Source organism: Giraffa tippelskirchi, chromosome 11 (assembly GCF_054371585.1).
Source record: "Giraffa tippelskirchi isolate mGirTip1 chromosome 11, T2T-mGirTip1v1.2.pri, whole genome shotgun sequence".
NCBI lineage: Eukaryota > Metazoa > Chordata > Mammalia > Artiodactyla > Giraffidae > Giraffa > Giraffa tippelskirchi.
Window position 1 is genome coordinate 20,897,052 of NC_137285.1, and position 26,539 is coordinate 20,923,590.

General features: G+C 52.6%; 1 protein-coding gene across 15 annotated transcripts in view; it reads right to left on the minus strand.

Annotated features, from left to right (window-relative positions):
• Positions 1-26,539, minus strand: part of NCOR2 (nuclear receptor corepressor 2) — a 235,573-nt gene that overhangs the window by 92,768 nt on the left and 116,266 nt on the right. For 12 of the 15 annotated variants that reach the window (XM_081540412.1, XM_081540417.1, XM_081540407.1 and 9 more), the window contains 4 exons: positions 16,117-16,183; positions 7,972-8,144; positions 6,725-6,818; positions 3,451-3,629 (listed from right to left, as the gene is read on the minus strand). In XM_081540412.1, the coding sequence (XP_081396538.1) occupies positions 3,451-3,629; positions 6,725-6,818; positions 7,972-8,144; positions 16,117-16,183 (513 nt within the window). The remainder of the gene's footprint in view (positions 1-3,450; positions 3,630-6,724; positions 6,819-7,971; positions 8,145-16,116; positions 16,184-26,539) is intronic. The other 3 variants (XM_081540414.1, XM_081540410.1, XM_081540408.1) reach the window with 1 other exon arrangement.

A 26,539-nucleotide genomic window follows, 5' to 3' on the forward strand; every position in this document is an offset into this window, starting at 1 on the left:
GCGGGCCTGAGACCAGGCCGAGGGGGGCTGCCTGGCTGGGCGGCCGCCGAGCTCCCGGGCGCCTGCCATCTCCGCGGGCCCGGCTGGACGGGCGCCGCCCCACTCGGAGCAATTAAGCCCAGGGGGGTGTGGGAAGGGCCGCGGCGGGCGGGACCGAGGGGTAAGAGAGGGCGTTCCTTGGAGTGAGTCACTGGTTTTAGCGCCTTTGAAAATACATTTGTTTGTCCTGCTAGAGGCGGGTTCCAGGAAAAATGAGGACATTACATGCAGCCCTGTGGTGGGGTTCCCCCCCTTTTAAAAATCTGCTTTTGTTTCTATCTCCGGCTGGGCCTGGGAAGCTGGGCCTCGCCCGGCCCACACGGGGCCCCCACGGGCGAGGTCACGGCGCAGAATCTCGAGGCTGCCGGGCCTCCCCCGGAGAGATGGGAGCAGAGGCTCCGAGTGCCCGCGGGGAGGCGGGCAGGAGGCAAGCCAGCCCAGGAGGCGGCAAGAAGGGACCGAAGTTGGAGGGGTGGCGGGGGAACTGGCGCCCCACCAACTGGCTTCCTGCGAAGCCGAGAGAATTACTGGGAAAGAGCTGGGCCAGGCTGAAATGTCAGGGCCACAGGAGCAGGCGGACGGCGGGGGTGGAGATGTGGGTCACGGCGGCTGGGGCCCCGGGGATGCTGGGCGGGGCCTTGGCCGGCCAACCCACCCCCCACCCCCAAGACGCACCACCGCCCCGCGGCCTCCCTGGGGAGGGAAGAGGCTGCTGGGGAGGCAAGGGCCCCGGGTCCCCCACCCCCACCCCCAGGGAGTCCGGGCCAGGGCTGGCGATCATCCTGCCCAGCCCTCCAGATGGTTGGGCTGGAGGCCAGCCGGCCCCTCCCGGCTCCCCAACCAGACACTGGAGAATCCAGAACAGCCTCTTCTGTCTTCCCAGAGGAAGCCTCGAGTCAGACAGACTTCCCAGCCTGCAAGCCCGCCTTAGGCAGCTTGCAAAGCTGGAGGCGGCCTAACGCCCTAATTTTCCAGACAGAATCTTCCCTTTCTCTCCCTGCCCCCGTGACACTTCCTTCCCCCACCCCTAAAAAAATATCCCTTCCTCGGGGTTTCCCCAAGATGGGGCCCCCAGGAGACCAAGAAGCAAACTCAGAGGATTCCCTTAGGTCAACTGTTCCACCTCCTTCCAACCTACACCTGTATCCTCTGTGGATGTTTACTGAGAATTTACTCTGACACAGGGCACCTCGACAGCCACACAAGGAGGCACTAAGGCTATACCCATTGTACAGATGTGGAAACTGAGGCTCAGGGAGAAGTGGCTGTTCAAAATCACGAGGCCACTAAGTGAGCTCTACGCCACTGACACACGATTTTCAAAGGCCCTGAGTGCTATAACTTCCGCTGAAAAGGAGAGATCACCCGGGACCCTGAAAGACACAAGCTGCCAAATTGGGTCTCAGCACACATCAGCCCAGCCTGGGTCCCCCATTCTTCAGCTACTGTACCAACAGTATGCAATCATTAGGTCAGAACAGGAAAGCTCCAGAAAGGCCAAAACACAGAAAGCACCCCCCGAAACCTCTTAAAAAAAAAAAAAAAGGCATAAATAAAAATAGGAAACATATTAGGGGGATTTAAATATCTAATACAACAGTAATTCTTGGAATCCATGACCATACTGTAGTTGGTTCTTAAAGCGTAAAACACCTAATACGGAGGACTTGATTCAATGGCAGGGCAAGCACGTCTGTGAGCGTGAGGACCTAGAAAGGAGCCACTAAGTACCTGGGTTTCCTGTCTCTGAGCAGTAGTCCTCAAACACATGTGGAAATTGCTCCCAAAGCCCTCTTTCCTGTGGAAGACTGCTGAATCTGTGTTAGGTGCTCAAGGGGGCATTATACCATCCCTCTATTTTTATGTATGTTTTAGAATTTCCATAATCAAAAGCCATTACAAAAAAACAACAAAAAACCCCACAATACTTTCCATACAAAAGCCTCTTCAGTCGCTTCTCCTGCATTTCTAAGTCCTGGTGACTGCACTGGTTGACGCACCCCAGCCTTGCCTGTGATCCAGAAGCATCCCCATCTCGGGAGCCTAGTTTGGCATTTTGGGGTCACTTGACCCTGGCAAAGGGCAGAGACAGCCCCAGCCCCTATGGCCTGGAACCACAGCGGGTAGCTAGAGAACACGGGTCATCTCTTTTGAGGAAACTCTCCTGGCGATGAAAGAGGTGGTGGGCATGGACGTCCAGCAGCTAAGCCCCCAACACCCTCCTGGTTGAGTGCTAAGGTCTCCACCTGTCCCTCAGTTTCCCCCCCTTTTGCTTCACAGGGGTCCTCAGTCCTGTGAAGGTGCGATGTGCTCAGGATGGGGTTCCCTGGGACACACCTTTTGAATTTGGTAGGGGAAAGGAGGGCTTTCTCCATCTGGCCCTTCACTCATCTCCCCAAAACAGTCATTCTGCTCTTCCATTTTAGAAGCCCCAGCTTCACATCATCCAGATCCTGCCTCTGCTTCCCAAAGCACTCCCTACTCCCTGGTTCCATCTTCCCTCTCCTCTGACAAGCCTCTCAGTTGCAGCTGAGCCCCTGACCTGAAGCTGGGGGATTCTGAATCCTGCCTCCACCCTTTGCAAGCTGTGTAAACTTTGTTAAGTGTCTTAACTTCTCTGAGCCTCTGTTTCCTCATCTGTGTAATGGGGATGGGTAATGCTGTTATGGGGGATAAGTGGGACAAATGCACAAACCCCAGAAGACATCTGTCTAGTGTCTGTGATGAAGGAGGTGCTCAATCAATAGTCACTTTCCAAATAAAATGAAAACCAAAGTTACCGGCCAGCCACATATCCCTGCTCAAGCCTTCAGCCCAACCTCGAAGGTCCTCCTGCCTTGTTCTTCTAATACACACTGACTCATTTCACATAAAGCTTCCCTGACACTCTGTACTGGTCTGAATAGTGTCCCCCCAAATATCTTGTCCTTCCAGAACCTCAGAATGTGACCTTATTTGGCAATGAGATCTTTGTGGATATAATTAGTTAAGATGAGGTCATACTAGAGTAGGGTGGGCCCTGAATCCAATGTGACTGGTGAATTTATAGGAAAAGGAGAAGACACAGAGAGACACATGGGAAACAAGACCACGTGAACACAGCTGAGATGGAGGGATCCACCTGCAAGCCGAGGGGTGACAAAGATCTCCAGCCACCACTGGGAACCAGGCTGGAAGGGACTCTCCCTCGGAGCCCCTAGAAAGAACCACCCTGCCCACACCTTGATCTTAGACTGCTGGCCTCCAGAACTGTGGGAGAATACGTTCCAGCTGTTGTGAGCCACACAGTTGGTGGTCACTTGCCTTCACAGCCCTGGGAAGCCAGGGCAAACCTCAACAGGACAAGCTTCCCAGGATAGGGGAGGGCAGCCTTGGCCAGGCCCGCCCCCCCCCCCCCGACAGGGGACTCACTTCTCCCGGAAGGTCTCCTTCTCCTGCTCACTCCACATGTTCATGACCTGGCGGTCTTTGTACACTTTCATGGGATCATCCATGAGCCCATTCATGTTGATGAACTTGATCCGCTGCTGGTCGGCATCGTACAGCATGGGAGGGATTACAGCCAGCTGACGCATCTGCTTCTCCAGGTTCTGGAAGGAAAATGGAGATGACGGAGGGTACCCCCCTGATCGGAAAATGCAAGAAGACAAGGAGCTGGGGACCGGGCGGGGGAGGGGACAGGGTGCTCCCGCCAGCACAGGGGAACCCAAGTGAGTGAGCAGAAGGTAGGGATGATCCAAGTCAGAATGGGAAAACATAAAACCAGAGAGAAAGCGCATGATGGGTTAAAAAATAAAAACAGGCCCGTGCAGGGGGAAGGGAGAATTTAAAGGCAGCCCCAGACAGGTTTATGGTGGGCAGGGCTGTAAATTCAACACAGAGAGCAGCAGTCACCTTATCTGCAGTAAGAGGGGAGCGATGAATCTTCCCTTTAGAAATGCAAGTGCCACAAAACACTGCAGGGAAGATGTGTAACCTGGCTGGCTCAGGGGACAGGGCTGCCCCCACACACACCTAGTTCAGAGGGCATGCAGGGTGGGGCGAGGGGCTGCCTTGCTCTGGGAGGGCCCGGCCAGGCTGCAGAACCATTTCCTCAGCAGCCATCTACCTCCAGCCCCGGATCTCGCTCCTTCAAGCGCGCCCACTGGGGACCAAGCCTGCCCAGCTCTGTGCACAGCAGGAGTCGGGCGGGCTCGCTCCTAATGCATCGGGGCAGCTATTAAGAGGCTCAGAGCCGCCACTCAGCTGGACTCATTTCCCCAAATCTCTGCAGCCAGCCCATTACTGGCGATTAATTACCCATCTCCGGAGGCAGGCGAGGGCTCCGGCCCAGCCAAGGTCAGCCGGTTCAAAGGATCTGCTGCCCAGCCTCCCACATCTAAGCACTCCATTCAGTGCTGGGGATTCCCAACAGAAGCAGGGGAGTGCAGCGGGGGCACAGCCCTGACCTTGGCTGAGAGGAATCCCAGGGAGGCCTGAGCCTCCCAAGCACTTGAGCAGCCCTCCAATACCATCACCTCCCTGTCTCCCTCGCCTGCACGAGACACACAGTCCTGGCAGATCCAGGCTGAGTTCCTCCTGGCAGGAACCCCCACCCTACTCCATGGTCCCATCCACAGTGGGCTTGCACCCTGGACTACTGCAAGCTCCCCCCAAATCACGAGCATCTCTCTTCCTGCCCAGTCCCCTCCTTCCCACCCTCCCAGGGAACCTCAGGTTGGCCTGGACTGGGTGAACAGTTGCTGCCCTGAATTCCCTTTCCGACCATCACCCCTATACGCTGTGCCTTCAACCTCCCCGAGGACCCTGGTGGCTGCATTCTCATGTGGCCAGGAGCTGGGGAAGTGGTCCTCTGGGATGGGGGTGATGCTGGACACTGAATCAGCTGAGATGCCATGCACCCTGCATCAAGCAGGGAGCCTGCAAGAAATGGTCACCCTCTTCCTGCTTCCACGTGCCAGTGCGGGTTGTGGACTTGGCCACCATCGGCGGGACAGGAGCTGGAGCAAACCCACAGGTGTGGACAAAGGCGTTCCGAGTTCTGCTTTCTGCCGACTGGAGGGTGTTCAAAACAGGGCCACATCATTTGAGGTTTTAAGACAAAGGCTTGGACTTCGGCTTCCCTAGTAGCTCAGATGGTAAAGAATCTGCCTGCAATGCGGGAGACCCAGGTTCGATCCTTGGGTCAGGAAGACCCCCTGGAGGAGGGCATGGCAACCCACTCCAGAATTCTTGCCTGGAGAATCTCATGGACAGTGGAGCCTGGCAGGCTACATGGGGTCACAAAGAGTCGGACATGACTGAGCAACTGACACTTTGACTTTCACACTTTTCCCTGGTGGTCCAGTGGTTAAGACTCCTCCTTCCAATGCAGGGGACACAGGTTCAATCCCTGGTTGGGGATCTAAGATCTCACATGTGGCCAGGTGTGGACAAGAAAAAATATGTATTTTTTTAATTAAAATTTATAAAAATAAAATGAAGGCTCTTATTTTTAATAGCCAGATAGTCCGAACTACCTATGTCAGACTCGCATGACCAGCCTGGTGAAAATGCAGATTTCTGAGTTCTGCCACCCCAGACTGGCTAAATCAGAACTGCTGGGGGCAGGGCCCTGGGAAATCACAATTTAAGCTGGACGTCCCCTCCCCAGGACTCTCAAGTCTGTCCCATATGAGACTCAGTGGCCTAGGGCAGCACCACCCAATAGAATGTTCTGCAGCGATGCAGGTGTTTATGGCCTGCTCTGTGCAGCACGGGGCCACTAACCACACGTGGCTTCTGAGCACTTGCAATGCGACTGGTGACACTGAGGAACTGAGTTTTTAATTTTATTTCGTTTCTGGTCATTTCCATTTAAATAGCCACATGCAGCTCGTGAGTGGTGACTGCACTGATCTGGAGTTGTAATACCTCCCAGCTGCACAAAAGCTCTCCCTGGACACAAGGCCCGGGGGAGGAGGAATGTGTTCCCTTCCTTTTGCAAGGCCCCCTCCTTTCCAGTGACGTTGGGAACATGGAAGGGGGGGATGGGGAACTGACACATGAGATGCTTTTAAGACCTGGGAAGGGACAGGCCTGTGCCAGCCCTGCCCCAGGAGCAAACACCTCCTCTCTCTGCTCCCTGGCCACCTCTGGGCTCCAGTGACCACAGCCAGGGTCACCTAGCTGATAGAAGGTCACATGGGAACTCTTGATAGAAGGTCCCCAGCTTGGTAAACAGGTGGTGAGCTGGGAAACCCCCCTCTGACCCCAGTTCTGGACAACCAGGAGGCTGACCTACAAACCACCACCCTCAGGCTCTTGTGCCCTCTGGCTTCTGGTTGGGTTCAGCCAATGGGAAAAGCACGGAAAGTAGACAGGGAGCGGGGGAGGAGTGAGAGGCCAGGCTACTTACTCGCCATGGTGTCATGATGGGGCCCTGGCTGTGACCCTTCCTGGCCATGTCCTACCAGGCAGCCCCTCCTCCACGGCCCCAGGAAGGCCCTTCTCCCCGCTCGGCCTGCAGGCCTGGGGACAGCCAATGGCTACTCCCCTTGGGCCTCCCCATCCCACCTCGGTTCCACCCACATTCAGTAACAAGCCCCTTGATCTCAACCATCCAGGTGAATTCTGTTTCCTGCTGGACCCTCTCCCTGGACAGGGGACACAGCGGGTGGAGCTGAGGTCGGGGTCAGAGACTTACCTCCTGCTCCGAGAGGCCATCGATGATCTCGGACACCTCGTGCTCACTGCGGGCGGCCGACATGGAGAGCCCACTGCCCCGCTGACCCACCCTGCTGGAGATCGAAGGCACACACTCAGGACCGGCCCCTCGCAGCCAGCGCAGCAGCACAGTCCTGAGCCCACAACTTCCCCAGAGGCGGCATGTGGGCAGCGGGGAGGAGCCAGGCCTCCCACACCGACACGGATGGCCCCAAGCCGAGGGGTCTGGGGAAGGGATGGCGTACCCCCACTCTCACCCAGAAAATGCCAGAACCCTTTTTCTCTCCTAAGATGCCCCCCTAAAAGACCAGCTACACAGATCCATGTACAAAGCCCAGCCCTGCCTCTTCACAGCCTCTGCCTCCATGTCCTCCTGTGTAACCTGGGGATAAGGTGGTGCCCGGCTCCCAGGACTGGGAGCAGACATTCAGTGAGATACGGGCTGTGAGCATCCAGTAAAGAGTGAGATCCAGAGACTTCACTGGCGATCCAGTGGTTAAGACTCTGAGCTTCCACTGTGGGGGGTACATGGGTTCGATCCCTGGTCAGGGAACTAAGATCCCACATGACATACGGTGTGGCCAAAGGAAAAAAAAAAAGAACTATGGCAAATAATCAAGGGCTCTAATGGAAAGAGGAGACAACGTGCAGGAATAACTTAAAACTAAGAATCATACAATAATAAATTTTCATATATTTGTTTTTTTTTAAAAAAGAGTGAAGTCCATCATCCCTGCTCACAGCCCATTGCCTTATCTGTGTGACAACAGCAACTGCACTCACATGCCACCAAGCACCTGTGTGCTGGGCACTCCAACACAGGATTGCACCCAGTCCTCACTGCTGCCATGTGTGACCAGCATCCTTTCCCTTTGACCTACACCAGGGATCTCACACTCGGGGGCCACATAAATGAACAAAGCTGGGGTGGGTACCAGCCCATGGCACACCGGAAGGAGAGCTCACTCCATCAAAATGGATTTAAGTTTCTTTCCAAGAAGTGTTAAGGCCAGGCAGGTGCTGAGTGACACAACCAAAGACTTAACTCGGCCCTTGAGGTGCAATTCGAGACCCTGCTGTGCTTTCCTTTTTCATGCCAGCCAGGGCTCCTCTGTGGACAGTGCCGCAAGCAGACCCAGGTCCTGGGAGGTTGGGAAGGAGGTGGTGGCGGGGGTGCGTGGAGAGAAGGAGGGTGAGGGGCTCGAGTGGGCCCGGCCCTCAGCTCACCTCTGCATGCGCTCCTGCAGCTCCCGCTGCTTGCGGATCTCGGGGAACTGCTTCTCGTAGTACTCGCGCACCTTGCTCTCCTTGGCCCGCCGCCGGGGGTTGTTCTCGATGCGCTCCACCTTCTTCTCCCAGGCCTCCATGAGCTGGTCATAGCGCTGGCAGAACTTCTGCTCCTGGGAAGACGTGGGGGAGCCCTGTGGCAGCTGCTCCTCCTGCATCCGACATTCAGCACCGCCCAGCTCCCCGCTCTGCCGTGCGCACGGGCAGGTGTGTGATCACACAAGGGCGCACGGGCAGACACACGATCATGCAGACACTGGAGCAGACCCAGGCCAGAAAACCCACAGTCTGCCCTAAGGATCCGGCTGCTTTGCTCCTTGGGGTGTGGGCCACCCCCACCCCCAGCCTTCCTCTAGAAAGGCCTTGTACTATAATGAAGCTTCCAATCACATGTGGCCGTTAAAGCTGAATCACGTAAAACTAAGTCGTATTTAAATTCAGGTCCCTGGTCCCCCTGCCCTGGGGCCAGGGCTACTGTCTGCAGTGGGCAGTGCACACAGACCATTTCCATCACTCTAAGTTGTGTCAGACGGTGCAGCTCTGGGGTGCCCGTCAGACCTGGGGCGGCCCCATGGAAAGCATTCTCTTTCTGAATAGTTCCTCATCCCCCAGCCTCAGGCCCAGCCATGCTCCCCAGATCCAAGGACTGGGTGTAAAGACTCAAGCTGCCGTCCGTCCACGACAAGGAAGTCCCTCTCTGAGTCTAACCACAGTGCTTCCTGCTGTATGCATGTCCTTCCTTAGAGAAAAGACCCCTGCCCGACCCAGAATGTAAGCTGCTTGGCTTCTGAGTCTCCAAGGTGACCCAGACCTCAAGCAGGCAGGCAGCGTCCGGCTGCTCTTGAGACCCAATCTCCCCATCTCTAACAGCTGCCATGGACAGATGGCACGGTCTGGGAGTCTCGCTTGAATGCCTTCTCGACACTTCAGCATAATCAGAAAGCCCGTCTCTGGTCTTCGTGCCCAGACACCCCACCCCATCCTGAATTTCAGCTTCTGACCAAGGCAGTCTGTGACCTTGGTCCTCAACAAACCCAGCAGCGTGACGGTCCCTTGGGGGCTGTCAGGCCATCTATGAGGAAGGGCAGAACTTGACCTCCAGCTACCGGGGTTCCCACACATACTGGGCTGCCCCGAGAACCCTTGGGAGGTCAAGTTCTAGTAGCACGCAATGGCCACAAGTGTTTGTCGCAACGTGCTGCAGACAGCACTCCTGGAGTGGGAACCAGCGTGAAGGACACCCAGCCCATCGTCAGAGCAGGGGACCCGCCCCACACTCTCAGCCTGGCCCGGGAGGCCTTGGTCTGATGGGTGAGAGCAGGAAAATGTCAGATGGGGAAAAGGTGAGAATGTGCTCACCCAAAAACCAGCAGAGGGAAACAATGCAGTTACCAGCAAAGACGAGCAAGAAACCTGCGGGGCCACCAACCAGCTGCCCAGTAGAGGGGCAGCCGGCAAGATGACTCAGCCCTGCCTGGGGCCCTTGTAGAGCAAAAGGGACAGGAACGGCCATGAGGGGACACCCAGCCACGCTGCCCAGCCCCAATCACCACACACAAAGAGGCGAGCAGCTTCTGAGGACAATTCAACATGAGGAAGTTCCCCTTCATATCTGACCACAGTGCCACCTGCTGTCACCTGTGTGCTGGGCATGCTCTGTCCACTGAGGGCCAAGGGCACTGGGCACGGCAGGACAGCCAGTGGCAGTGGTCACAGCCCCTCCTGGGGCAGCAATGACTCTGCCAGGAGTTTCCACCTGGGTGGTCCTGCTGGCCAGGGGAGGATACGGATCACACACTCACATACACACATGCACTTACACACACACACACACACACACACACACACACTGATGCACATACATCCCCACTCATATACACATGCGCACACACACACACACTTTCTTAAATACACACACACTCATATTGACAAATACATAACACATATTCTCACTCACAATACAAACCACACACACCCACTCTCAAGCAAACATGTACTCACACAGTCTCACACATTTCAGAGGCTGGAGCACCGCTAAGCTAGCCTGCAGGTGCCAGAGGCAAGAATATGCACAGGAAAAGGAGGACGGCCCCTGTGACCACAGTTTGTCACCCTCAGCGAGAATTCTTTGCACCAGCACCATCACCATCATCATCTTCTTCACCATCCTATCGTTATCATCATAAACAGCATCATCAGCATCACCATCAGCATCTTTACCAACACCATCATCATCATCACACTATCAGCATCACCACTGACACTGGCCTAAGTACCACTGCGTCACATGCGAGGCACAGAGCTGAGTCCTTCCCGTGACTGACTCTCCCAAACCCTCCAAAAGCGGTGACCACCATTCCCTCTGCACAGGTGGGAGTTCAGAGCTTGGGGGCCATCAGGCCTGGATCACACAGTCCAGACAGGAGGTCAGGATCCTGACAGGTATTCTGATAAAGTCCAGTGTGTTTACTTTTCCTTTCACTGCTCATGCTTTTGGTGGTCGCACCCAACAGCCACTGCCAAATCCAAGGTCATAAAGATTCACCCCCAGGGCTTTTCTTGATTGTATGGCTTTAGAGGTTTTTGTTTTTTCAGGATTATTTTATTTATTTTTGGCTGCGTTGGGTCTTCATTTTTTTTTAGGATTATTTTATTTATTTTTGGCTGTGTTGGGTCTTCGTTGCTGCATGCGGGCTTCCTCTCGTTGCAACAAGCAGGGGCTGCTCTCTAGCTACGGTGCACAGGCTTCTCACTGCAGTGACTCCCTTCGTTGCGGAGCACGGGTTCTAGGAGCAGGGGCTTCAGTAGTTGTGGCACAGGGGCTTAGTTGCTCCGAGGCATGTGGGATCTTCCTGGACCAGGGATTGAACCCAAGTCCCCTGCACTGGCAGGTGCATTCTTAACCATTGGACCACCAGGGAAGCCCTGGCTTTCGCTCTTGCATTTAGGTCTCTAACTCATTTCGAGTGAGTGTTGAGTGTTAATTCTGTGAGGTGGAGTCCAACTCCATTCCTGTGTGTGTGACCGTCCTGTTGTCCCAGCACCATTTGTTGAAGAGACGGTCCTAACTCACTGAATGGACTTGGCCTCCTGTCAAAAATCCACCGGCCACAGATGTGAGGGCTTAATTCCAGACTCTCTATTCTGTTTCGCTGTCCTCCGTGTCTGTCCTTAGGCTAGAATCACACTGTGCTGATTACTGCAGTTTTGCTGGGTTTTTTAAATTTACTTTCTAATTTTGGCTGTGCTAGGTCTTCGTTGCTACCTGTGGCCTTCCTCCACTTGTGGCGAGCAGTGACTTCTCGTTGTGGAGCATGGACTCTGGGTGCTCAGGATCAATAGTTGCAGCTCGAAGGCTCTAAATCGTGGGCTCAGTAGCTGTGGCACATTGGGCTTAGCTGCCCTACGGCATGTGGGATCTTCCCGGAGCAAGGATCGAACCTACGTCCCCTGTGTTGGAAGGTGAATTCTTAACCACTGGACCGCCAGGGAAGTCCCGCAATATGTTTTAAAATGAGGAAGTGAGTCTTCCAACTTGGTGGTTCTTTCTCAAGACTGTTTTGGCTATTTGGGGTCCCTCTGAATTTGAGGGTCGGCTTGCGGCTGACAGTTCCAAGCACCCACGGTAGTCTGGGTGTTGCCCCAAGCATGCTGCTTGCAGCCTCTCGCTCAGTAGCTTGATGAGGTGGGTGTTCCTACAGTCCCCACTGAATGAAACAGGAAACTGAGGCCAGGAGTTCAATGATTTGCCCCCATCACTGAGCAGGCCCAAGGATTTGAACCCCTCCTGTGCTGCCAGGTGTGGCAGGATGCAACTCTACAATTAGGGAGGAAATAAGAGATGGGGTGCCCAGGAGGAACCCCCTAAACTCAGGAAGACAGTCTCAAACCAACAGAGAACACGGAGGGAGGTGATACGGAGCTGACTGGAGCTGGCTGGCCAGGGAAGCTGATCTCTGTGGTCACCTAGTGACCTGGCATCCTCCAGACCCCCAGGGAGCCGGCAGCCTCACGTTAAGGCTTTCTTCCGCTGGGTTCAGTGGCTCAGGCGCCACAGAGTCGCAGAAATGTTCCCCCACTGGCTGTCCTGCGTGTTCAGCAATAGGTGAAGGGGAGAGGCCGGGGCTCTCCCAGCCTCTGTCCTGTGGCCTATCACTCAGGCTGCAGAAGCGGATGCTGGGCCGAGTCAGGACAAAGCCAGATGTGAAGCATAAGGACATCAGAGGTGCAGGGGATACAGAGTGTGTATCCTTTAGCCATCTCTTAAAAAAAGAACTGATGCTTTCGAACTGTGGTCCTGGAGAAGACTCTCGAGAGTCCCTTGGACTGCAAGATCAAACCAGTCCATCCTAAAGGAAATCAACCCTGAATATTCATTGGAAGGACCAATGTTGAAACTCCAATACTTTGGCCACCTGATGCAAAGAGCCGACTCGTTGGAAAAGACCCTGATGCTGGGAAAGATGAAGGGCAAGAGGAGAAGAGGACGACAGAGGATGAGATGGTTGGATGGCATCACCGACTCCATGGACATGAGTTTGAACAAGCTCTGGGAGATGGTGAAGGACAGGGAAGCCTGGCGTGCTGCAGTCCATGGGATTGCAAAGAGTCAGACACGACTGAGGGACTAACACACACACTAGACCCCAGGACAGATGTCCCTGTAAGATAAGAGAGGGGAAAGGGCATGTGAGGATGGAGGCCAAGATGGGAGTCCTGTGGCCACAGCCAAGAATCGTCTAGAGCCACCAGGAGCTGGAAGAGGCAGGAAGGAGCTTCCCCTAGGGCCTCTAAAGGGAGCACAGCCCTGCCCACATCTTCATCTTGAACTTCTGGCCTCCGGCACAGAGAGAGAATACATGTCTGTTGTTCTCAGGCACCTAGTTTGTGGCCATTTGATACAGCCGCCTCAGGAAGTGAATACACCCACCATCCAGGCTGGGCTCACCGCTGACTAACCCATCCTGCACGGCCACCATCAATCACACCCACTCTCCCCGCCAGGCACTGCGCTTCCTGCAGTGCCACCATGACCCCATTTCACAGATGAGGAAAAGCAAGGCTTGGGGCCAGACAGTTATCCCAGGACCACTCACAGCAGGTATGGTGGATGGGGTTTGAACCTGTGCATCAGTGACTCAGTCTTACAACCCCCTCCCCGAACACACACACACACATGCACAAACACACACACAATCTGGCTTCCAGGGTCGTGGGGTAAGCTCAGGGAAGGATAGGGCAGGCCCGGTGGGGGTTCCTGTTGGGGCTGGGCATCCCTCCGGGAAAAGAGCCTCAGCTCTCTGGGCAGAGCAGGCGTGCAGGGCAGCCTGGGCTGCTAGGTCGCAGTCCCAGAAACCTCTGAAAAGTGAGAGCTCCGCCAGAGGAGAACTGACTCAGGTGGAGGCGGGTAACACACAAATCTGAAGGCGCACATCTTGACCAAGCCCTCTAGGTCCCGCCTGACAACAATGAACAGGACTTGGGGCTCATTATATAAGAACTAGAGCAAGATCATTCCTGATGCCCTCCTGTCATTTCTGTGGTTTCCGAATTCGTTTTCACAAGAGCCTCTCTTAAGACGGGCTCAGCTTGGCCACAAAGCCACCCAGAGTTTCTTAGAAGTCTCCAGTTCCTCTTCCTCTATCTTTAAATAAGCCCATTTCCCCTCCATCCCCTCAAAGGACCTCCAAGGAGCCCTGGGAGATTTCTTAAGAATGTATGTCCACCCAACTTTACCCATAGCAGTCACCAGGATCCTTTTAAAATGTAGATCAGATCTCCTTTCTCCCCAGCTAAAGGACCTCCCCAACCATGCCCTTCACCCAGGCAGGACTACTCGGGCAAAGCTGTACATCCTTAGGTGTGCTCCTGAATTTCCTTCATCCAAGAGAGAGACATGGAAGCATGACAGGCGAGGGTCTGGGCATCCACATTTACTTTCTAAGAGCTCAACACAAAAACACTCATACTCACACACAGAGACACATACACACGAAGTGAATGTAAAGAAGAAATGTTGTGCATGCACATTAAGTCACTTTGGTTGTGTCTGACTCTTTGCGACCCCACGGTCTGTAGCCTGCCAGACTCCTCTGTCCATGGGATTCTCCAGGCAGGAATACTGGAGTGGATAGCCATGCCCTCCTCCAGGGGATCTTCCCAACCCAGGGATCAAACCCACGTCTCTTCCATCTCCTGCATTGGCAGGCTGGTTCTTTACCACTAGAACCACCTGGGAAGCCCAAAGAAATGTTAACCATGAGGAATTCTAGATGGTGGGCATATAGGTATTCACTGTATTCTGTCAAACTGCCTACATGACTGTCAAGCTTTCTGAATCACTAAAAATCCTTACATTAAAGACTTTGTATTCTTTATTAAGAATAAATTGTCTCACTGTATTTGGAATAAAATCCAAATGTTCCATCCTAGTGCAGAATGGTTTTCCACCACAGTCTCCTCACTCATGCTCTGCAGTTCAACTTGCCTGTTGCATTCTGTCCCATGTTACCCCAGGCTGGTTCCTACCTCACGGCCTTTGCACTTGCTGTGCCCTCTTCTTGACACTCAGACCCCCAGATATTCCCACAGGTCGTCCTTTCTGGTCATTCCTCTCTCAGTTCTGAGGTGGGACATCCAGACTGCCCCCCACCCCACTTCTCTGCACGGTACTTGTCCCTCTGTCTCCTCCACTCAGCATAACACAGCTCAGCACTGCACCAGGCCCACAGCAGGTGTTCAGTAAATATTTCTTAATTCAATGAATAACATAGGATGCCCTGTTTCATGAACCCCATCTACCCAGTTGGGTGCTTCTGGTCACCATCCAATCAATTTAGGAGTCTGAGAAGGTCAAGAAAGGAAAGGTTGGGAAGCCCACCACTTCTCACCCCATGGGTCCCCAGAGTCCAAAGGTGTTGCCCAAACCCCCCCCCCCCCAGCCTCTCAGTCCTTCAGCATCTGAGACAGAAGTATCTCCCTTCTCTGAGGGTCCAGCTGACATTTAGGGCCAGAGCATGGTGGGTTCGGAAACTGTTTCAAAGGGTCCAGGGCCCTCAAGTGACATAATCCGAGCTTTTGTGAGATGGTCTAAGAAACAGTAGTTCTCTCTTTCTGGCCTCCAAGCCTGTAGCAGAAATTCAGGTCCCAAATGAAAATCAGTTTGTCAATGTGCTAACACAGAATTAGGAAAAAAAAAAAACAACAACCAAAAAACCGCATAGACTTCAGGTACATCAGATCAGGCACAACCTGATCAAACCACTCCTGAACTCCACTCAGTAGACTTTGTCAGCTACAGAAATTCCTTGACTGGTTAAGCCCATCTGAGCCAGCTTGTCTTCCTCTCACAGCTGAAAGAATACTAACGGTTAACACTCCCTCCATCCCTCAGCCCTAACCTCCTCCAGCGAATCAGTGATGTAAACGACCACCCTAAACCACAACTAAAGGTGTTCTCTGGCGTGTGCTCTCCCTGCTTTGGGGCTGCCTCCCAGCTGAGACTGGAGTGTGCATGCAGCAGAATGCAGGAGTCGTACCACTGCCTAAGCAAGGAGGCCTCACTGCTTCTCTGGGTCCTGATTTTCCTGAGCCCAGAATGAGCACAGTGGGCTGGGAAAGGCTCATTTCTCAGGGAATCCCCTGCAATCACCACCACCCAGCACACAGCCTACCCCCGTCCTCCCCCTCTGCCAACAGACCTCTCTCTGCCCAAAATATCCACAGTGGGTCCTCTGACAAGGGACTAGTTTTCCCAGCTAATGTTATGCTTTCTCCTCTTCCAGGTTGGAAAAGGAGAGGCAGCGTCCCCAGCACCCCCTCCTGCCCACACCCCCGCCTCCTTGAGGCAGCTGAACCCCGAACCCCCGGCTTCACTAAAGCAGCTGCTATCTTTTCCTCTTTCTCTTGCTGTCCTTGGCTTTTCTTCATGCCCCAGACACTCAGGAATCAGGCTCAGAACCCAGTGGTCCTGGGGGCTGTGGCCTGAGTGGCGAGGACCGTTTCAACTCTCCAGGAAGCCTGGTCCACGGAAGGGAGGGGGCGGCAGAAGAGATTCCAGGGCTGGGGGCCCCGGTGATGACTTACCCATTGTTTCCGGGCGTGATTCCTCCTCTTGAAGTACAAGATTAACTTTTTCCGCATCGCCTGGTTTCTAAGTAGGAAGGAGACAGCCAACAGGGCAGGTCAGAAAGGCAGGGTTTCAGGAATCTCATCCCTCGCTGAAGTTTGCCCCATGACTGGCTCCCGGTGAGGGAAGAGACCCCATAGTCCCCCAGGGCAAGCCACGTACTGCCAATGTGTATCTTTCCTCTGCCCTGTACGAGGTGCCCCCCACCCACACTCTGGCTGAGCATGGTCTGCAGGAAAAGAGGGCTCCGAAGGGGGGACAAGGTCCTGCGACTTCCTACCCTCCCCGGAGCTGCCATCACCCCTACACACACCCAAGCTCCCCTCTCTAGTCAGCCATGGGAAACCAGCCACAGAGAAAAAGCCACAGCCTTAGACCAGGAACGCAGGCTGGGCGGACTAAGCCCCTGAAAGCTGCAGCCACACAGAGGCAGGATCTGGGGTCTGGCCTCAGTGACCCCAAGCCACCTCCAACCAAGAAAGCCCCTGCTCTGCCCCCCTGGGGTGGGGGAGATGTGGATAGACCAGCGACAGGCTGGTGGGAGCCAGTGCGGCAGGAACTCCAGGAAGCACTTGAGGGGTCTCATGCCTCAGGTTGGTGAAGCCAGACCCCTTCTGCCATCGGGGTTCTCAACCAAGGAGGCCACACACAGCACCGTGGGCTCAGAGGGGAGCGGGCACTTCCAGGGGGTGGGAGGGATGTGGGCGGTTCAGGGAGAAAGAAAGGCAGAGAGAGAGACACCGAGACCAGGAACAAGGGAGAAAAGGAAAGCAGAAAGACAGACAGAGCCCCAGAGAGAAGCAAGGGGAGAGAGAGAAGTGGATAAAATCCCAAATGAGGACAGAGCCCCAGAGGGGAAGGAGCCTGGCAGAGAGAGAGAGAGACAGAGAGACAGGAGCGGAACAGGCCTCCAGGCAAAGGAGGACAAGATCCAAAGAAAGGGTGGGGGGACGATGGATAAACAACAAGGACCTACTGTAGAGCACAGGGAACTATGCTTAATATCCTGTGATAAACCATAAGGGGAAAGAATATTAACATTCTTATATGTAAAACAGAACACCAGAGGGAATTTGCTGTATGACTCAGGGAGCTCAATGACAACCTAGTGCTCTGTGACAACCTAGAGGGGTGGGACGGGGTGGGAGGTGGAAGGGAGGTTCAAGAGGGAGGGGACATATGTATACCTATGGCCGATTCACGTTGATATATGGCAGAAACCAATGAAATATTGTAAAGCAATTATGCTCCAATTAAGAATAAATAAAGGAATGGAAATGGTATATAGGAGGCAAAATTTTAAAAAGGAATATTAAAAGAACGTATATATTTGTATATATATATTTGCTGTGCAGCAGAGTTGTACAGCCCAACACCACATTGTGAATCAACCATACTTCAATCAAATAAAATAAAAGTGAAAGAAAGGGAGATGGAGCCCTAGAAGGAGGCAGAGGGAGAGTCAGAGATGCGGACCGATACAGAAAATGGGGGAAGACACACCCAAGGACCCCCTTCCCCGGCCCCCTCCCCACAACCTCCAATGCACAGCAGAGTGCAGCAGCTGGGGTCTGCGGGGGTCACAGACAGGCCCCGGGAGGCCATCAGGCCTGTGTACTTGCTTGCCCCCATCCGGGTGTACAGTGGGATCAATTTTTCTGGGGCGGGGTCCCTCGACTTGCTCATAGCCTCAGCTGCACCCAAAACCCTTGCGAAAAGCTCACAAACCGATGGCTGGGAGCCATGCATGCATGGATCTACCAGCACGCCTTATCCCTGGGCGAAAGAGTGCCCCCAGACCCTGCAGTGATTTCCAGCATCCTCACTACCGGGTCTCAAGTCTGAGATGCTGACAGGCCTGCACGGACCCTCTTCATTTATGGACCCCAGCCAGGCTTAGAGCCCTGTCTCCACCCATCTTCCGACAAGGAAAGGCCATGCTCACTTCCAGGAGGGTCGCTGGTAAGAGACCCTGGGCTCCCTGGATCAATCTGATTTCACCTCCCGCCACGCAGGCCTCCCACCTCGACGACTCACTACTTAACATCAATCTTGCCCACCCCCCAGCAGGGTGGGCACCGGGGGTCCTCAGCCACAGAGGCTGAGACCAGAACCCCTCATTCCATGGCAGGGTCTCTCTGAGCAAATCTCAGAAGGTCCCTCAAATTCAGTTTACTCATCCGAATAATGGGAGCAATGGCATCATGCTTCCATCTCCTCAGTCACTCAGCAAAAGTTCACCGAGCACCTACTATGTGCCGGGCACTGTTCTGGGCCCTTGGGACGCAGGGGTGAGCAACACAAAGCCCCGAGTCCTCACGGAGGCAGGCGACACATAGAGGGACCACACTGACAATAAGGAAGATAATCCTGGGGACTTCCCTGGTGGTCGAGTGGTTAAAAATCCGCCCAGCAATGCAGAGAACATGGGTTCAATCCCTGGTCAGGGAACTAAGATCCCACATGCCCTGAAGCAACTAAGCCCATACCTCATAACTAGAGAGTCTGTGTGCAGCAACAAAGATCCTGCGTGCCACAACTAAGACCCGATGCAGCCAAGTAATAAATATTTTAAAAAATGATAACCTTAGATTCAGATTGGGTCGTTTATTTTTCTGGAATTCAGCTGCAGGAGTTGCTTGTATATTTTTGAGATTAATTGTTTGTCTGTTGCTTCGTTTGCTATTATTTTCTCCCATTCTGAAGGCTGTCTTTTCACCTTGCTTATAGTTTCCTTTGTTGTGCAAAAGCTTTTAATTTTAATTAGGTCCCATTTGTTTATTTTTGCTTTTATTTCCAATATTCTGGGAGGTGGGTCATGGAGGATCCTGCTGTGATTTATGTCGGAGAGTGTTTTGCCTATGTTTTCCTCTAGGAGTTTTATAGTTTCTGGTCTTACGTTTAGATCTTTAATCCATTTTGAGTTTATTTTTGTGTATGGTGTTAGGAAGTGTTCTAGTTTCATTCTTTTACAAGTGGTTGACCAGTTTTCCCAGCACCACTTGTTAAAGAGATTGTCTTTTCTCCATTGTATATTCTTGCCTCCTTTGTCGAAGATAAGGTGTCCATATGTGCGTGGGTTTATCTCTGGGCTTTCTATTTTGTTCCATTGATCTACATTTCTATCTTTGTGCCAGTACCATACTGTCTTGATGACTGTGGCTTTGTAGTAGAGCCTGAAGTCAGGCAGGTTGATTCAGAAACTTACCCAGAGGGATGGGGCAGTGACTGGGGGAGGGGAGGGCATAGGTATTTTAGATTCGGGGTGCAGAAAAGTGTCTCAGAGTTTGCCTGGACATTTCAATCACCAGGCGGGCCCAGCTGTGGAACGATCCACAGGGAGACGCACCCCAGGCAGAGCACACTGGGTGTGCAAAGGCCCTGAGGTGGGAACAAACTCAAGTGTTTGCAGAACAGACAGAAGAAGATCCTTGTGGCTGCATAGTGCTGAGGAGGGACAAGAAGGGAGGAGAGCAACTAGGTGAGCAGGGCCCACTGTGCAAGGCCTCATGGGTTAGAACATAGGAGAGGGTCTGGACCTAAAGGCAGCAGCTGAGAAGGCCAAGAAGCCATGACAGCACCGAGCAATGAGCCCACCAGCTCTGAGGTCTTGGTCTCTAACACCATTCTCCAGTAAAATGAGCCATTTCTCAGAACTTCTCCAGCAGTCTAATGGTTAAGACTTCCACTGCAGGGTGCACGGGTTCAATCCCTGGTCGGAGAACTAGGATCCTGCATGCAGAGGGACATGGCCAAAAAAAAAAAAAATAGAGCCATTTCTCCCTGGAGGAATGACTGAGTCCAGCGCTGGGGCAGGAAATATACAAGATGAGCCCAGAACATTTTTAAGTAGAGAAGTGTTAAAAGGGAAGGAAAAAAAAAACTGTGGTGGGAGGGGAGTCAAAAGGACACAGGACCCAACCTAAAAGAGTTTCTGACGGCCAAAGCTGGAACAATCTGAGAAGCAAAGTAAATAACACTAGTGCTAGATTATAACCCGAAGAATAAAATAAATATCCACACGTCTACACAGATGTAAATAAATGATAGAATAAATAAACAAAGGAGAGAGAAGGGACACATGTTCTTTGTGTGTGTGCATGCATGCTCAGTCAAGTCCAACTCTTTGTGACCCCATGGACTGTAGCCCGCCAGACTCCTCCGTCCATGGGATTTCCCAGGCAAGAATACTGGAGTGGGTTGCCATTTCCTTCTCCAGGGGATCTTCTCGATGCAGGGATCAAACCCTGTGTCTCCCGCACTGCAGGCAGGTTCTTTACCACTGAGCCACCGGGGAAGCCTTACAGAATTTCAATTACTAAACGCAGAAGGACTGAGGGAAGTAGAAAATCACTATTAGATACCACGGTGCTAATTGTTACAGGCAAGACACTTCCATGAATGTTAAACTGGTTGGCGAAATGTTGAGGAAAGATGAGAAATTGGCATAGCTGCAAAGCATTTTCCCCAAATATTTACTAAGCATTGTGGCGGCTTTCACTTGAGTCTACAAAGTCTTTGATATTCGCCCTTTAGGAGGTGCAGCTGGACTCCCCTCCCCTTGACAGTAGGCTGGACAGCGACTTGTTTCTAAAGCACAGAGTGGGGACTTCTCTGGTGGTCCAGAGTGGTGGTTAAGACTTCACCTTCCAATGCAGGGGGCACAAGTTCGATCTCTGGTCAGGGAACTAAGATCCCACATGCCTCCTGGCCAGAAAAACCAAAATGTAAAACAGAAAGAAACAATATTGTAACAAATTCAATAAAGACTTTAAAAATGGCCCACATCCAAAAAAATAAAAATAATGCACAGAGTAGGGACGGGAAAGACAGCAACTTGACAGTGGAGACACAGCTGACACTTCCCTGAGCAAGGGAGCAAAGTCAACACCACCTGTAGTGACATAAACACCCTCAGTCAGAGTGTTGGGTGCCCCTGATGTATCATGATTGGAAGGGCACCCCCTCACCTCGGGGGAACTCTTCCCCCAAATCCACAAGCCCAGCCTCCTCCTATGAAAATATCAAACACACCCAAATCGTAGGGCATTCTGCAGATTCCGTGAGCAGTCCTCTTCAAAAGTGACAAGGTAAGGAAAATCAAGGAAGACTGAGAAATGGTCACAGAGCAAAGACCAAGGGGTCACGAGGATGAAGTACAGAGAAGGATTCTGGATCAGATCTTGGACCAGAAAACAGGCATCGGTGGGAAAATGGAAAATCCAAAGAAAGTCTGTGCAGTGTTCCCCAACCTTTTGGGTACCACGGACAGGTTTCACGCAAGGCAATTTTTCCATGGACTGGGAGATGGTTTGGGGGTGAAAAGACACAGGAAGAGGGCCATGTGAAGATAGGGTTGGAGTGAAGCATCTACAGGCTAAGGATCGCCAAGGATGCTCAGCAAACACCAGAAGCTAGAAAACGCATAGAAGGATCCTCCCCATAGCACCTGCAAGAGATCACCCTGCCAATCCCTGGATTTCGAACTTCCGGCCTCCAGAACCACAAGAGAATGAATCACTATAGTTTCCAGGCAGCCTGGTTGTTGTGACAAGTTCTGGCAGCCTGAGGAAACTCACACAGCCTGGAACAGTCTACCCCAAGCACGGTGCTGTGGCTTCGAGCTGAAGAGGCCTCGGTGAGAACAAAGGCTCGCTCACAGGGGCAGAGGCCAGGCAAGCAGCCATCTCCATTCCCCACAGCTACTGGAGGGCACGTGTCCTCCCCAGCTGATCTGGGTTTCCTTCCAGAGCAAGCTGGTATCCATGGCAGGTATCCATTCGCTGACTGCCAAAGAGGACCAGTGTCAAGGCCACAGGTTGCAAACAGGTGCAGTTCACCAAGCAGGGCCAGTTCCTGAGACTGCTGTGTTTGGGCTGTGGAGCTTTCTTGCGTTTGTTGCCATCACTGACAACCAGAAGCTGCTGCATAAAAAGCTGAACAGAGAGCTTCTCTTAAAAAAAAAAATCAGGCAGCCTGATCACACTCCCTTATGGCCACAGACTGGGAACTGAGGTCTGACTGCCCCCCGCTACCCTTTTTAAATGTTTATTTATTTGGCTGTGCCAGGTCTCAGTTGTGGCATGTGAACACTTAACTGGGCTGCGTGGGATCTAGTTCCCTGACTAGGGATCGAACCTCTGTACCCAGCACTGGACGATTGGAGTTCTACCCACTGGACCACCAGGGAAGTCCCCTGATTGCCCATTTAAAAGAGTGACAAGCTCACCATTCACCCTAGTCCCCACACTCCCTAGCACCTCCCACCAGCCCTTCCCTCTCTAACTTTGTTCCTGCCCCAGAGGCATGCATCTGGGTTCACAAGCTTCTAGACATCTGGCTTGGGGTGTTCATTTGTTTAACACTCTTCTGGCAAACTTTTTTTATTTTTTTTTGAGTGTTTATTTTGTCGCAAGAAGTGTTTAGGTACTGCAGCTGTAAACAGCATACTGCAGACAAATCTTCTCTGCCGAGATTTTGTCTAGCAAAAATAAGAAGCAGAGTCTCTCTCCAAGGGTTCTGGAAGGACCGACAGACCAGCAATGTGATGAGTTCATTGGTGGAAGCATTTTTAGGGTGCAAAGGATATCTAAGTCTCCTGGAGAAGTCAGGGTTTAAAAAAGCACAACCTGTCAAGAAATACAGGCTTTGTTGGCTGACAGTGAACTAGGAGAAGGGGAGCTAGGAAGGAATGAAAAGTCTGTGGATGTTCGGGGAGAGTCTGGCCAAGCCCTGGGGTCTACAGGATTCTTAAAAAGGAAAGCATGCGACAATCAGAGGAGGCTTCCTGAAGGAGATGAGGTTTGAGCAGAGGCTTGGGAGAAGCAGTGAATGGGTGGGCAAAGAGAAATGAGGTGGACACCCTTCCAAGGGAGGAAAGGAGGGGTGTTCAGGGAGAACCAGACCCCTTGACTTCAGGGGAAGAGTAAGACGGAGGCAGCCCGTGCAGGGCCCTGAATGCCTTGGGAAAAGCTTGTCAGCTTGGGGTGACTGATGGTCCAAAACATGCTCACTGGGGGCCAAGCACTTTTCCCACACAATGTGACTTCCAAGGAGACCAATTTACTGACAAGCAAAGTGATGTGACTTGCCCAAGGTCACTAGGCTAGTGAGGGGAAGAGCCTGGATGCAGACACAGGCGAGGAAAGCAGGGTGGATGTGCACACTGAGCTGGTCTAAAGAGTGTGGCTGTGTGGCCCTGGGGGAAGTTACTCAACATCTCTGAACCTCCAGAACAAGACCACAAGGATCAGTTAACAGTAACCTGGGTCCAGAGTGCCCTTCCCACCTGCATGGCCCTAGGGCATCAGCCAAACCCCAGCAAGGCAGGAGAAGGGGAGAAATCAGTCTGTAAGACAAGAAAATCCGGAAGGAAAAGCCACTAGGAGCTAGCAGGCTTCCAGCCTTGAGGGGAGGAGAGGAAAAGGCTCAACACCAGGTGAAGGGGTGGCCCTGGCAGAGCACACAGGAACTGCAACTGTAATCATTGCATCAAACCCACAACCTTTCACCGAATCACCGTAGGCTCCCCGACCCAGAGAATTCAGCCCCCAGCTCTCCCCATGGGTCCAGCCTGCAGAGGGCAGGGAGCCCCTCCACGGAGCACCCACTGATGCCGCTCTGGGGTCGACCCCCACCCACCCCCGGCCCCTTCCCCTGCTTCCCAAAGCCTGGGAGGTCTGTGGAGTCACTGCCATGGACTGGGGCTAAGACCAGGCCGCAGCCAGTCTCCCGCACCACCCCCGCCCCCACCACGAGCATGGGCAGCCGCCCCCACGCCTCCCGAGGAGGCAGGTGGCAGAGGACGGCATCGAGGTGGGTACAGGTGACTTCAACACGTCTGAAATTGCCAGTGCAGCAGGAAGTCAAGCGTGAAATTAACTTTAACTCAGAGGCCCCAGCACGCAGACAAAGAGAAATTAAAGTGACAGGGCAAGGTCCTTGGGGAAGGGATAACCTTCCACCTGGTGGCGATTACAGAGGCGGGAGGGAGGGAGCCTGGGAGGAGGCCCAGTCAGGGTGAGCTGGCGAAGCTTTGCACTCTGAGAAAGAGAACGCCTCACCCCAGCCCCAGCCTGATGTGTCTTCTTGTCCTTATCAAGCTATCATTATATCACAGATGTATTTCTTTATGATCTGTCTGCGCCACCAGAATGGCAGACCTCCTCATTCACTGCTCTCTCCCCAGGGCCCAGAACAGTGCCTGACACAGAGCAGGTGTTCCTAAATATCTGCTGAATGAATGAATGAGTGAATGAATGAGGGAGGATAACTCTCTTGGTCTCTGTTGATGAAGTGAGAAAAATCACAGAACACTTCCTACATGCCTGACTCTGAATAGCTTTTAGGGATTCACTGAATCTTCAACCCATCTCACAGATGGGACAACTGAGGCACCGAGAGTGACTGGCCAGGCGAGCCAGATGCTTGTGGTCCTCAACCTGCCCCCCAGACCGTAGGCTCGCAAAAACCCCATCACATCACTTAATGTAAACCTCATCACTAGCCTCCTTTAGCACAGAAAATAAAACCCCAAACTCGTCGCCAGCCCTGATTTGCCTAGCACCTTCTTTTCCCTCACCTACCCCTTTGGGACACGCCTGCCTTCTCTGTGATCCCGCCAGCTCAGTCCAGCCCCAGGGCCTTTGCAACGCCTGTTCCACCTGCCTGTGTGTGTGTGTGTGGGGGGGGGGGGGTCTACATGCCAGCTGCTGCTTGGTCTCTGAATGTTCTCTCAGCTGTCAGGCCCTGGCCCTGATCCCCTTGGCTAAAGTCACCCCTTACATTCTCTCCCATCACCCTGTTTGCCATCTTCATAGCATTTTTTCTTTGTCTTTTTTTTTTTTTTGGCCATGCCACACAGCATGTGGGATCTTAGTTCCCGGACCAGGGATCGAACCCATGCTCTCTGCAGTGGAGTCTTAACCACTGGACCACCAGGGAAGTCCCTTCATAGTATTGTTTAAAGTAAACGACCGCACTGATTTAATCACGACCACACTGAAACTAAAATTACAGAAGTGATGATGATTTCAGCGGCAAACTATGGGGAAAAAAATTTAAATTCTAAGAAGAAAGCAATTCAAATAATTTGCTTACAGATACATTTTTCTAACATGAAACAGACAACTTATCACTGAAGAAATCTCAAAATTATTTACCTCTATGTTTTAAACTTAAACATGTTCATCTGTGACTTAGATTTGGAGTAAATTTCACTAGACAGTTACCTACTTAGCCAAAATGTACTCTAGTAGAGAACTGTCCTCTGATGAAGATTATAGGATATAAAAATTGGGCACTGGTTTCAGTAAACTCATAGTTTTATTTTACTTATATGTAGCAGTATCTTATCAGTTAGTATTATTTGTATGGATACCTTTTGCCTTTGTTGTTTGGATTCTATGGCCATTTTTATAACCTGAAATCATCCACGCTATTCAGCTTAGAATATCAGTCATTTGTAGTCTAGTGAAAAAAATGTATGCAAGACTTCTAGTGTAATAATATTGCTATCAAAAATTGTTATGTTGAAAGGAAAAATACAACTCGGTATATTAAAGCATAAAGAGCTTAAGACAGCTATGTGACCGCAGTACTTTTAATTCGCTGATATTTTCCCCTTTACTTAACTTGTTTTCTGTCTTCACTGCTAGATAAAGCTTAATGAAAGTATGGGGAACTTTGTCTTGTTCACAGCTAAATCCCCAGGTCCTAGAACAGGGCCTGGCACATAGTGAGTGTAATAAATGTGTACTGAATGATTGAATGTTCCCAGCAGGGTCTGCCCAGCTGAGAACATGCCACTCTCATCCCCTAAACCAGCCATGAGAGGTCCTAAAGGGCCCCATGCCCTCACCCAAACTCCATATGGGGCTCCCACACCCCCAGCAGTGGCCTCAGGGAGGTCCTGGGAAGCTTTATAAAGGACTAATATGGCCTGATTGGAAAATAAACCATGTAGTGTTGAGAGGGATTTGGTACCTGAGCGATGAACACACTCTCAAGGCCAAACAAAAGCACAGGCCACAAAGGACACGGAAAACCCAGGGATACCCCAATGCTCCCCTGGAGAGGACACCCCATAGCCCCTGCCAGCCATAGGCTGAGTGACAGCCAGCAATGAAGGTGAGGCAGGTGCTCCCAACCCCAAATAAGCCAAGGACCTCGGTGGCAACAAGAGATTTTTCTAGGTTGCTCCATCAGCCACTGGGAGCTGCAAGGGGGGTGGCCGTGTTGGGTCACCAAAGCCTAGACTAGTCATGCGGGTCCAAAAACTACAAGAGGAAGGACCTCCCCAACAAGTAGTCCAGCACCAGCAGATACTTGAAAACCATCAGGAGGTTCGCATGCCCCCAGGGATGGGAGCTCACTGCTGCA